The sequence below is a fragment of the Talpa europaea genome (assembly GCF_964194135.1).
Source record: "Talpa europaea genome assembly, chromosome: 11".
In the NCBI taxonomy this organism is placed as follows: Eukaryota; Metazoa; Chordata; class Mammalia; order Eulipotyphla; family Talpidae; genus Talpa; species Talpa europaea.
The window spans coordinates 104,644,857-104,658,084 of NC_140078.1; the positions used below are offsets into that span (position 1 = coordinate 104,644,857).

General features: G+C 52.3%; 1 protein-coding gene across 1 annotated transcript in view; it reads right to left on the minus strand.

Annotated features, from left to right (window-relative positions):
* CNTN6 (contactin 6) overlaps window positions 1-13,228 on the minus strand; it is a gene marked incomplete at both ends in the record, with an annotated part of 111,041 nt that overhangs the window by 34,140 nt on the left and 63,673 nt on the right. The window contains 4 exons of the mRNA XM_084246579.1: window positions 56-206; window positions 1,972-2,101; window positions 3,589-3,725; window positions 6,987-7,171. Coding sequence (XP_084102705.1) covers window positions 56-206; window positions 1,972-2,101; window positions 3,589-3,725; window positions 6,987-7,171 — 603 coding nt within the window. The remainder of the gene's footprint in view (window positions 1-55; window positions 207-1,971; window positions 2,102-3,588; window positions 3,726-6,986; window positions 7,172-13,228) is intronic.

The following is a 13,228-nucleotide window of genomic DNA, read 5'->3' on the forward strand; positions in this document are numbered from 1 at the left end:
GAGCACGGCCCGCTGCGGAGCACTCACAACGGTACCGCCAAAGGGACGCGTTTACCTCCCGCCTGGTGTCAGGCTCTCTGCTCCTCTTTTCCAGGTCAGAGTCGCGCGAGGAAAGGCCTCTGGCTTGCACTCGATGGCAACATCCCCACCGACTTGGACCACCGAGATTTTTTTAATGGGGTTTTTGGAGAAATCAGGAGCTGAAGCTAAAAACAAAATTACAAGCAAAGTTGTCAAAGTGCTCCCTTAACCAGCAGCGGGAACCTGGAGCAGGAAGGGACTCATGGGAAACCGTTGCCCTGCCCGGGCCCTCCAGGCGCCAGTCTGACCCCCGGGCCTGTCGCCCGTGCGGTGACGCTGACACTCGCGCCAGGGGGCAGCCTGGGACCAGAGGGCAAGCCCCGCAGAGCAGGGCCATTCCAGGCACGGAAGAGCCACCCTCTGCGCCCTCCCTTGCTGCCAGGACCGGGCCACGCGGGGTGAGACGCTCAGGGCAGCTGCCCGCCGTGGCCTTTCCAGCAAAGGGATGGACGGGTCCTCAGGGCAAAGACAGGGAGCGCGATGGTTAGGGGAACCGCTGCACTGACTCCGCCCAGGAAAGCCCTGGAGTGTGTGAGTGTGTGTGCGCGAGTGTGTGCACGTGTGAGCGTGACCCAATGAAACAGCACGAGATAACTCGGACGCAGGAGACGCAGTGCTGTGCTCCTCCAGGCAGGCCCGTAACAAGCCACACCCGAGCTGTCCACCGCCCCCAGAAGCAGGCTGGCCGAGCAGAAGAGTAACTACTTTCACGGTTTCACCTTCCCGCCCACAGGAGTGATGGGAACAGCAGGAAATGGGGGGACGGCTCAGGTGCATCTGAGTCCTCCTGCCCCGGCGCGTGGGTACCGAGAGGCTGGACACCCTCCGAGTCCAGGATGCTGGACCGTCCATAGCCCTGCCGGCCTCCCCACCCCGGCCTCCCCTCACCCGGCCTCCTCCCACCCCAGCCTCCCTGAGGACATCGCCTCAGCTCAGGACGAGGCAGTGGCTCTGAGGGCAGGTGACGCCCAAGCCTGGGCCGTGACCATCAGGTGCCTCACAGCGGGTCTGTCCGCAGGGACACCACAGGCTCTGCGAAGGCAAGGGTCACTGGGTCCTGAGAGGCGTGTTCTTGGACGCACTCCACAGTGACCTTGCGTCGGGAGCAGTGACCCAGAGAGTGAGCAGGCGAGTGACACCCGCCACGCGTAAGTCCGTGGAAGTTTGTCTCTTTTCTATCAGCCCTTCCTCTCGCCGCCTTCCGCCCCACCCCTGGGAGCATCGTGGGAGGACTCACATCAACGACTCATTTACTGTGTCAGACACCGCTACGGGCGTCCCCAGATATCACCCTCAAAACCTTCTGTGTCCACGTTCTCCGCCTGGGGCCTGGGTGGCCATGTCGGGGCCCGTCAACAGCGTTAGGGCCCTAGAACCTCGGCCTCCCTGACAGGCAGACAGAAAGGGGTCCGCCCCCCACTGCTCCCCGCCTGGAGGGTGGGTCTGGCTGTAGCTCCACCCTGGAACTGGGGGCTGCAGGCTGGGAAAGGCTTACAGTGCAAGGTCCACCCGTCACCACGCCTGGACTTGTTGCCAAGAGATACAAGAAACCCATTTGTTACATCCTAGAGGTCGTGTTTTCCTGTTATTTTATTTGCAAGTGAAAATATTCCCAATGGATATTTGACCGAATCCAGACCCTCACGCTGGGTCAGCTTCAGGGACCGCTGCGGGTTCCAAGGCACCCCAGGGCGGCTGCTCCAGAGACCCCAAGCTCGGCTAAGCGGAGTCATTATCACTTTCCATTTTGAATAAAGCTCACTCAGACACTTTCCCATTATTTCAAGGGAAGCAATTTCAAATTTACAGAAAAATTGAACCCTGATTATGTATAATCATAGCTTGCTAAAATGTCATTTTGAAGTTGTTGGTTATAAATGGGTGACTCACCTAATACGCGCAGCTCCGCGTTCGCATAAATGATCTGGTGGCTGTTCTCCGCGGCGCACTGGTAGATGCCAGAGTCCGACATGTTCAGGGAGGTGATGGTCAGAGTTCCGTTTTCTATTTGGATTCTTTCCTAAGAAAAGAGAAGCCGTGTGAAGATCTAGCCGGACACAGGGGGGCACGCTCCTAACCGGGGCGCTCTGACATGCTAGGGTGTCCCAGAGACAGTGTTAGGTGAGCAGCAGGCCCACGGCAGCTCCCTGGAGTTTAAAAACTGGAAATAGGCTGACATAACTTTATGTTATCTCCTTTTTTTGAAAATTGGCTTTCTGCGTGGATGCAGGTTAATATTCTGCTACATGGTATGTACCCTCATCTGAGACACCCCACTGCCTGAGACTGCAGAGAACCTGGCTGACCATGATGTCGGTCAGGGTCAGACGATGACCAGACGCCCTCGACTTTCCACCCGAAGGCCCTCAGCGCACTCGCAGCGTGGCAAGTTGGTGATTTCCTAACCGAGTCATGTAGCTGAAGGAACCAACGCCTCCCCTCAGCCTGCCGGAATCTGAAACAGCCAAAATCTGTGGCAGAGCCCCATTTGGGATATAGAAATACAATTTGGGGTGCACAAGACAAAAGGATTCAACAGCGCACACAGCACTCAGACTGGACGCGCCAAGTTGCCTGTTGCACCCTCTCGAGTAGTAGCCACAGGCTGGGAAGCAGACCTCGCTCCATGCCGGCGGTGGGCGAGGAGGGAACCCCGCTACCGGGAGGGACAAGGAGCGGCCACCCCACAACAGGTGCTCTCGGGCTGCACTGCACGTGAGAGGTGAATCAGAGAATCAGCATGACTGTTCTGATAGTTTGATGGGAAAGACAATTGTTTCACTTTCTATGTATTGCAGGAGAAAGCGTGCTCGAGACTGATGAGCACGACAAGTACCCCGTCGCCCCGTCCCTGTGGGCGTAGAGGAAAACACCAGTTTTCATAAAAACAAGAACTGGGTAACAATGACTAAGAGCCTGTGTCCTGGAATCAGACACTAATTCCAACACTGACTAGCTGATGGGCGATCCTGAGCAGTGACTTAGCCTCTCTGAAGCGCATTTCCTTCATCGCCATAAGGAAACAGGACGGGCGACTCTCATGAGGCGGCAGCGAGCATACAAGGTGATGCCCGGAAACATTTCCCACAGGGCTTGGCGCGTGTGAGCCTTTCACAGACACTAGCTATGACGGTGGTGGTAAGTGATGGCGGTGGAGACAATAATGACGGTGATAATGACAACGATGGTGATGGTGCTGCTGCTGCTGCTCGTGGCGCTAATGGCAGAGGTGGTGGTGACGGGGGGGGGGGGGGACATGATGTGCTCATGGAGATAGTACTTGAAGGTGCATCTAGCACTGGCTAGTGTGCAAACTTGCTCAAGTCGTCTTCTCTACTCTTAGTGTCCTCATTTTAAAAATAAAGACAATAGTCATGGCTACTCTGAGTTCAAGGATTCAGCAGTGTCTGTAAAGAGCAGACAGGTCGCTCTGGAACACCGCCCGGGGCCCTCAGGAACAATGCCCTGCGCACGGAGGTGATGGGTAACGCCCACGCAGCTGCTTACCTCTGGGCTGAGGCGTTCCCCGTTCTTTAGCCACGTGTACCAAGGCCTGGGCTTCCCACTGGCTTTGCATTCCCAGAACAAACTGTCATGGATAGACAGGTATGTGTTGTGGATTTTTTGTTCCCATTCTGGAGGGGCTGTTTCAAATGGAGACAAGAGCAACTATTTGACAAGTCAATCATCCAAGACATCATGCTGCCTCCCCAGGACTGCAGGCATCAGCAGAACCAACATGGAGCGCTCCTGCCCACACGGGGTGTGAGGGGGGACACCGGGGCCTCCATGTCGGACGACAGCAACCCCGTTGCAAACGTCAGCGGCCTCTGGCTAAGACTAGTGTCACTTGACATTTGGTGGTACCTACATGACAACTCAGGAGTGGGGGGAATGGTCCATATAGAACAAGGACAGAGTAATTCCTTGCTAAATATGAACACAAAAGTCAAGTTAGAAAACGTATACCAAAGGTGACCCCACAGCGGGCACAAGGCTACTGCCCGAGTCGGCATAAACTACCAGCTGATACCCGGTGTACCTGGCACCAGTCACAGCTGCAGCTTAGTGGCTCAGAGCAGAAATAAAATAGGTTGCCCGTCTGCCCGTCTCATTTCAGTAGTACGGCAATACTATCCCCTCCCCCCAAATAAGAACTTTGGAGTCACACAAAGCCTCAGCACCTGGCCTGAATTCTGGGCACAGGTTTTCCAAAACTTGATCTTCTAGTCTGAGAAAGATCTACATATTACCAAGGCAAAAGGCAACCAGCAGAACTGATGTGAAAGTGTCATTTAGGTGGAAGTTGGCGTTGCCCTCACTATGGTTCATGGACACAGGCAGGGGTAAGTTTAATGGGTGAAGATCGACATTTCTCCTACAGAGATGATGGCAGGCTGCCTGGCGGTGCCCAGAGACCCTCCCTTTGCAGGGCCTGGATATGGAGGGCTGGGTGACTCGCCCCGGAACCTCAGGCTGTTACCTGGCAAATCTTTAACACGTATCATTATGGTTAATTCTCCGTCTGACCCTTTATAGTAGATGCTGTTTTAGATCTGTTTGGTGACGGGAGCAAGAAGACATAGCAAACAGAAACCAAGCTGTGAACTCTCGAGCAGCCCCTAAAGGGCCTGAGAATGTGGCCCGAGGTTCGGTGTCCGGGAGAAGCAGAGTCCACGGGGAAGTCAAGAGTCAGAGCAAGGGTCAGGGACTGACGTGGTCAGCGACATGGGCCATGGCCAGGGAGTCCTCATAGCTGCCTGCAGGAAAGAAGGGCAGCGTCCTTCACGACTGCCGGCCACAGGCGCCGGGGCGTGCAGGGTCACCGCGGGGTACCTGGCTGTGCGTGCATAAGTACCACGCAGGGCCCTGGGGGACCCCAGGAACCTGCCGGGAAACAAGACCCGCTTCCTGCGCCCGGGCCAGGACTGCTGGGTCACACCTATGCTGGCGGGACCCACACGCTGCAGACGTGCTGCTGAGTCCACTCACGTCCACGTGCTGTATGATTCGTAGGTCGTCACGCGCTGCCCTGACGCGTGGCCGGCGCAAGTCCTCCGGGAGAGGGTGTGTTCTCACAAGGGCTCCACAGGGAGCTGTCTGGCTTGCTGTTAACGTGACAACCGCACCCCAAGCTGCCTCCTCCACAGGCACGCTCTGGGCATCCCAGGACTCCAGAGAGAACACGCTGAGGTCGCTCCCCGCCTGGACAGGCTTCGCATCCCAGGGCCAGCGCAGGCGCGGGTGGGGCAGTTGCTTTTCCTGGAGAGTCCCCACACAGAGGGCTCTGGGCGGCCACTGAACACACTCATGCAACGGGACTGAGAGATTCTTTTCTGGAAATGCTCCCGCATGAGTCGGCTCTCACGGACCAGGGCCGCTCTCTGCTCCTTCGGCGACACACTGACAAACCAAAAGGCAAACGAGAAGCCACGTGCTGGTCTCCTGGCGAATCACCCATTACTCCCCAGGGCCAGTGGCTGCTCCCGGCTCACGGGCGACCTGGGTGAGGACCATGTGTGAGGCCTGGCGGGAGTCTCCTCAGAAGGATGTTCGGAACTTTTTCCTTTGGATCTGACAACTATTATCTGTGAGATTCTGCTTTGCTCATCTGCCGTTTCTTCCCTATAACATCACTGAAAATTATTTCTAATTTTTATCATAAGAATTATATGAATCAATCTTTGTAAAATCTTCCACGTAAGCTAACAGTTGCTATAGGAGAAATGCCTTTATTTTTAACTTCCACTTTACAGATACTTCCATTTCTGGTTAATCTTTTGATTATATCTTTTGTCTATTTTACAGAAAAATGAGATCCTACTAACAATAAACCAAAGTCTTTTAATATCTGGTGCCAGTAAAAAAAAAAAAAACCTCCCACTTGCATCCTTACTATTTTATTTAGAAAGGATGCCAGATTTCAAAAGCTTTCCTCTAAACAGGAGTTGCTACTGGAAATAATACACATATTTAGAAATATATTACATATAAATAAATACATATGCAGAGGGATAACCAGTAGGAAATCAGATCCTATATATAAAATAGCAGTTTTCATTCCAGGTTAAAATTGGAAATTCTGAAGGAAATGGAAAGTAATATAATGGAGCTCAATATGTGCTCCCCATAAGACTCCCCGCTGGCCTTCCTGCGAGGTAATTACAATACCTTACTCTTTCCTAGTTATCAAAAAATAATGTTTTTTTTCTCCAGTTACTTTATCATTGATTATAAACATGTCATACAGAAGAGCATTTTTCACTATGTATTAATACAGCGTTTCACTAGTATCACTATATTAAACTTAGCGAAGAAATTAAGAGTATTTTAAAAAGCTCCAAAGATTTTGTTAACACTGGGTCATATATTATGGTTTATTTGCTATTTTTTAAAAAAGAATTTTTTTCACGTAAGTGTATGTTTTGTCCTGGATGAAAGAAAACATAAAGGCAACTTCCAGATGAGATATGCTTCCATCATCGCTCCTAGTCCAGGCGAGATCCTGGAATGTGTTACTTTAATGAAGTAATGACTGCATTTTTCTATTACTGCCTGTGAGTTGACAAAATCTCGGAAACATAAACGTGGGAACGGCTCGGCAGCGCGAGGCTGCATCTGGCGTTTTCCCCTTTGTCTGTAAATTCTACTCAGGATTATAACTGTGATGGGGGCAGAGCGTGCTGTGTACAGGGACTACCCCGGGCTCCACGCCACTGTGTGTCATCAATGGCGATGGCTTTCATCTGACACTGCGGGGTCTCCCGCAGTAATGGACACTGGCAAGCACGCGGCACAAACACCCGTCCCTGCTGGCCACGCGCAGACCCTGCGCCCGGTGTGCCCTCTCCTAAGCATGCTGGGGCCCACCTAACAGCTCACACTCCTGAACCCCATCTGCTCACCGTAGGAAATGAGCTGGCCCTTGGCGAGGTTGCTCCCGCGCAGGTTGCCCGCGGCGCACTCATAGACGCCCTCGTCCTCCGGCTGGAAGCTGGGGATCTCCAGGACGGCGTGGGGCCTGCGGCGCTGCGCCTTCCCGGGCAACGGGCCTCCACTCAGCCGCCGCCAGCTAATGTCGGGGACTGGACTAAACAGCGACACCTCATTAGCACGTAAAGAGCCTGGATCTTCCCGAAAAAAGGATTAGACAAGCAGGTACTGAGCGCAGCCTCGAGGAAATGGGCACTCAGGCCGCGGCCCCGGCTGGCCCGCCCGGCACGCAAACATCCACCACTCACTTGGCCGGCAGCTGCCCCACTCGAGGAAGGTACCGGTCACAGGCCATGGCCAGGGCATACAGCCCCGCCCCCACACTGCTCACAGGCCAAGGGGACCCCTGGGCAAGGAGGTGCCCTTCTAAGGGGCCGGGAGTGGAACCCAGGAAGTGAGGGTGGAGGGAAGTGGCCCTGGGGGGGAGGTGACGCTGAGAGGGTGCCGCTCCCTTGAGTCACTGGTCCCACGGCCGCCTGAAGAGTCCCCTGCGGCAACCTCATGAGCAGGCGGCAGGCCTGGGGCGGCGCCGGAGGATACGGTGGGTCCACAGGAACTGGGGAGCGGCTGTGTGGGCCTCTGCAGCCTGGCTGGACATCGTCAGCTCACGCTGGCCTGTGAGCACCCTGTCTCTTGTGGCACCTGCAGAGGCCGACCCTGACATCACGCGTCTGGAAACTAGTCTCCTGGGAGTATCTCTTAAAATAGCGAAAATGCATTTGCTAACGTGTAATCTAGCAGTAAGGGTTGAAGTTAGAAACTCCTAGCAAGGGAGGCCTGACTCCAGCAGATGTAGTAGTGAGATGTGCTGGCTACCACCGGAGGGCGTGCCCCGGGAAGAGGCACTGGCAAAGCTGACCCCCCTCCTGTATCATCTCCCCTTCCCGCTGTCGAGTGATTCTCCAAACCCTTGGAGATTTTCAGATGCTTTAAATATCCTACTCTAAATATATTCCAGGTACGTAATAATAATAATAGAGAATCATTTTGCAAAGCCAGATGAAAAGCCTTGTAGGAGCACAGGCTTTCTTCAACAAAAGCTGCGTGGGCAACGAAGCAGGGAGCACGCCGGGAGCTGGCGGGGGTGACTCAGCAGAGGCCGCAAGCGGAGAGGAAGCGCCGGGAGCTTCTGCTGGCAAATGGCCGCGGGCCTCCGTGCACACAGGCGCCAGGCCACAGCCACGCGGCCACGGCCACGCACTGCCAGCGCACGTCTCGGCAAACCTCCCCGACTCAACGTCTGAGTCATCTGTTTTTCTCAGAATTAGCATATAATTACAAATATAACTTTCATTTTGATAAACACAAAATAATTATCATGACGAGTTTACTTTTTTTCCTTTGAAAAAGCCCTGCCACTTACCGAATTAGGCTTGTCGCTGCAGAAAATGGTGTGCTCCTGCCAACGATTAACGTGAGGCAATTATCTGCACATTTATTTTATGGGACACCAAACAGGCAAAAGTGAAGTTCTAGAAGGAAATGGATTCACAGGAAGTCGTCACCGAGCTGGGTGAGTCCTGTGTCTGTGGCATCAGCCAATTTTTCAAAATGCGCGTGGTGCACAGGGGAGCACAGGCCACTGTCTGTGGGGAGGACGGACGCCTTGCCCTAGTTCCCAGCGCTTCCCTATAATAAGCACGAACGCATGAACCAAACGTTCTCAGAAAGTTTCCTGACGGAGAGAAAAGCTGGCTCTGCGCTGTCATGAATCTTGCCTGGATTCATGCTCCTTTGTTGCTTTAGGACAGTGTTATTTGGGGCGTGTGACAAACGCATGCACAGCAGGGGCCCCCCGCCCCCCATGTCACCCAGGCAGGAAATGGGGTGAGCACCGAGCATCCCCAGGGCCAGTCACCGCGGATCCTGCCTAGGCCGACAAGCCAGCTCTTACCATGACTAAGTATCTGAGCCTCGGAACCAGTACCTGAAGCCTGACGTCTAATAATGACCGTCACAACATCACAGCACAGGCTGTTCACCAGCCACAAGGCGTGTGGCAGGCGGGTGTGTGTACACAGGGGGTGCCCTTTATTTCATCTCTTTCCCTGGAACTGAGAAGGCTGAGCTTGGATCGATGCCCCTGTGTCTCTGCTCAGAGCCGAGGGGCTAACTCACAGCTCAGCCCAGACTCCAGGCTGCGCAGGGTCCTCCTCCGGCGCCCTTGCTACTCATGATGTTACACAAGCGGACCTCCATTTCAAGTGACCGGCAAAGTGGAGGCCAAAATAACAAGGCCCAGAAATTCCAACTTTTCTGACTTTCCTAAAGGCAGAAAACTCAGCAATGGTGTCGGCATCTCCCTGATCACCCCGAACGCGCAGGGTGAGCGCTTTTCCCTCAGCAGTCACCGCTCCCCACCAGCCGCTGCCACCTGCGCCCCTCCCTGCAGAGAGCTGAGCAGCGAGGGGCCTCCTCCTCCAGGTGATGGGGGAGCAGGGCTCCCCAGGACAATGCCGTCCGTCCCATTGGGGCTGTAAGCACCAACACCCCTCTGCTCCGCTCCCCTCTCATCTGTCTCAATTCTCCACTCTCCTTGGGTTCTTCCTAAGAAGTATTTTAATAAATCACCTTCAAAAATGTCTTCTTTCAAGGTCTGCTTCTTGGAAAACCAACTTATTAGGACCCCCAGCCTGTTCTAATTCTGCTCCACTTTAATTACAGCACCGACGCCACGGAGGCTCTGAGGATACCTAGGCCAGGCATGAGAGTGACAGGGAAGCAATGGCGGGAGGGGAGGGACAGAGGAGAACAGAGCAGGGCAAGTTTCTCATTAAAAACAAAGAACAGACACTACATTTTTCCTATCTCAACTGTGTTTGAAGTGATAAAGCTCCCATGAGCCTTTCAATTACGGAGAAGGTTGTAAGATTTAGAGTTGGATTCTACAGAAGAACTTTCAATTTTGAAGACCGGTGTAAGACTCAGAGCCCTGGACTCCAGGTCTGCGGTGGACACATTTGGATTTTGTCTATATTTTGTTTTCCCTCGAAACCCAACGCTGCATTGAGGTGGGAGGGCCACACCGCAGCTCCAGGACGGAGGACACGCTTCAGTCTCGCCTGGCCCAGGACCACCATGTTACGGAGACCAAGTCCACCCAACCGGAGACCAGCAGGGTCATGCTGGGATGGCTTAGCAAGAGCTACTGAAGAGGGTCTTTCCCCTGGGGGCCTTTCTGTCAGTGGGACTGGACCTTGGCTCTCCTAGGTGATAATTCCCCACCAATGGAGAGAGAGTCCTGGAAAGCCAAACCTAACACAGAGGACAGGAATGTCGTACGCCCAGATCAAGCCATTCCCGATGCCGAAAAAAGCCCTCTTGGAATGCTATAGTTAGAAGTGCTTTCTTTTATGAATCCAACTTGTTGGAGTTGTTTTTCTTGCTGCTTTCAACCAAAAAACTAAGAACTGCCAACACATTCCGAATGGTCGGATTCAGGGCCCTGCTGGGTTACTTCCACCTGTGACTGAATTGCAGGACAGGGGCAGTCCCTTCTGGATGGTGTATGTCACACTTTAGACACCTCAGGGTTCTCAGAACAACTAAACTATCAAAAATAATGATTTGCTCGTTTAAATTTAAAAAAAAAAGCCTTATCAATTGCATTTTGTGGCTTCATTTCATGTTAACTAAATTTCTAACAGGAGCAAAATCAAGCAGTTTTAAAAGATTTCACAGTTGCTAATTAAATGCTGAGATTTTCCAGGTTTGTTATGTAATTGCTAAATATGAATGCCACGATCCCCTTGATTATCACTGGTGGTGTGAGATATAGCCAGAGAGAACAAATGTAAGACACGGATTACATAAAAATACATATGCATTTTAACGAAAAGTTCCCATTTTATCCCAGAACTTCTTCTGAAGCATGAAATGAACCTCCTGGCTTCACACCCATCTCTCCTCTGCAGCCGCCCCGAGTGGGCAGTGGGCGGGAGAGCTGGAGTCGGTGGGGAGGAGACGGCGCTGGTAGGAGCTGTAGTTTTAAATGCTTGTTAACTTTTCCAAGTTAGACCATTCTGTGTAAATAACAACAATAATCATTATTATAAAACTATCATAATGCGGTATGATTTATGCACATGAGCAGAATGCAGCTCTCACATTTATCGGCTGTGCTTTACTTCATCTTTATCAGCACGGATTTTATGAATAATGGAACGGGGAAGAAGAATTGTGCACCGTTCACAGGGTTATTAGGCAGAATACACTGGATCATCCCGCCACGTGTTTAAGAGCTATCCAGCACATGATGCACGGTATAGTGGGCGTTAGTAATTAATTGATAAAATAATGTATCATCATTATTATGTTATCATTACCATTTCAAAAGCAAGAATCCCAGCTTCTATTCGCTGGTTTTCTGTTCTCTGTTAAGAATGCCACGTGACAGGCTGTGAGTGTGGGGTGTGTGTCGCTGGCCGTGAACCCCGCTCTCCTGCCCAGGGCCTGCCCCTCATTGCAGAGCTCGGCTCACTTCTGCGCCAGGACGGCAGGGGTCCCTCGAAGGGCTGTTGAGCCTGGCTAACCACCTGGCACCACCGCGGTGGAGAGGAGAGGAATTCCAGCTCCCCAAAGGAAACCATCCTGTGTAAGAAACCTGCGCATTTCTTGCGAATACCACGCCCATTAGTTGAGCGTGTACTAGGCCCAGGCGCTGTGACAGATGGCCGCCATATGTCATCAGAGCTAAACACGCAGCTGGCAGCTGCTAAAAATTCTAATTACCTTTTTGGAATGGAACTCACGTTTAGACAGGTAATTTCTGCTAAATTATCACCTGCCAATTCTCCTCTACTTAGGGTTCCGGTACAGGCTAATTTATTGCGATTCACCTTCCAATTCTTGGTGTCGCCGCCCCCTCAGTTACCACCCGGGTCGCCTCCCCCCCTCAGCATTCTTCTCAGGAATCATCCAGTTCCCGGGCTGACGGTGACAGAGGCGCCATGTTTGCGGTGGATCATTTTCTTTACGAGCCAGCGGTCTGTTTACATCTAACACATCCCCATGTGCAGGTGCCACGGAGCCGGGCCTATGGGGGCTCCAGAAGGCAGATGACTGCTGCCTCTCCCAAACACACCGACAGAGGAGGGCCATCGTCACCCTAACTCACGTACTGGCGTCTTCTGGCAACATTTTGCTTGTAGCTCCACTTCCCCAGCCTTTTTTTTTCCCCCACTTTCATCTTCACAAATACACGGAGAACCCGAGCCTGCACAGAAATCCCAATAAAGAGACGACCCGAAGCAGCCTCTCAGCCAAGTGTCCTCAGGCGGGTGTTTCAAGGCCTTTTCTTCGTCTGTCCCTATTTTCTGCGTCAAGTTGGCCCGGAATGTGGGTCCTCACAGATGGGAAATCTTACTAGATAAGCAAAGTTTTCTCTACTTTCTTTCTTTCCCACCCCACTGGTTTCCTGCGTGTGAAATAATCAGCACCATCGGGCAGAATTTTCACTCCACCCTTTCCCATTATTATGTTCACTGAGTGAGCACCCCATTAATTGTACCTGCAGACAGAGACTACACCTGGTAATCACCTGGGTAGCTCGACCTGAATTAGCAGCCACATTCAAGCTCTCCACACTCTGGCAGGAACTGTGCTTCGATTTTGTACCTTGAGCCCATAAATAGAATTTTCATTACTAGTGCTATTTGAGAAAGCTTATATTTCTCCCCTGGATTTCTTAAACCTCATTATCCACAGCTTAAATCCAGGCTATACCAAGTTTTAAACTAGGAACTGGTACAGAGAACCAGTTTCCTAAGACGCTTATATTTGGATTATTCTTGACTTGAACCTCATTTCAGAAAATCCTGTCAGCCATTTTTAATCGAAGAGAGGGAAGCAGAATGCAGAACCAGCAAAGAATGCTTTTGTGGCGTCTTCCGGCCGCTCAGCTCACAGCTTTCATTCCCCAGCCTGAAATATTCATGCAAAGAGCTTGGAATACAAGACTGTCCTATGGGGATACAATATGGATAAATTCATGAGTTCTGTCAAAAAGCAATCTCACTGTTGTGGAAAAAGGGAAAACATATTTTCTGAGCGATCTAAATGTAGTCATGATCCCATCCTAGCGGTCAGCGTCCACACGGCGCTTCCCGGGGGGATCTGTGCGAGAAGGCCCAAGTCTGGTGCTTAACTGACAGCT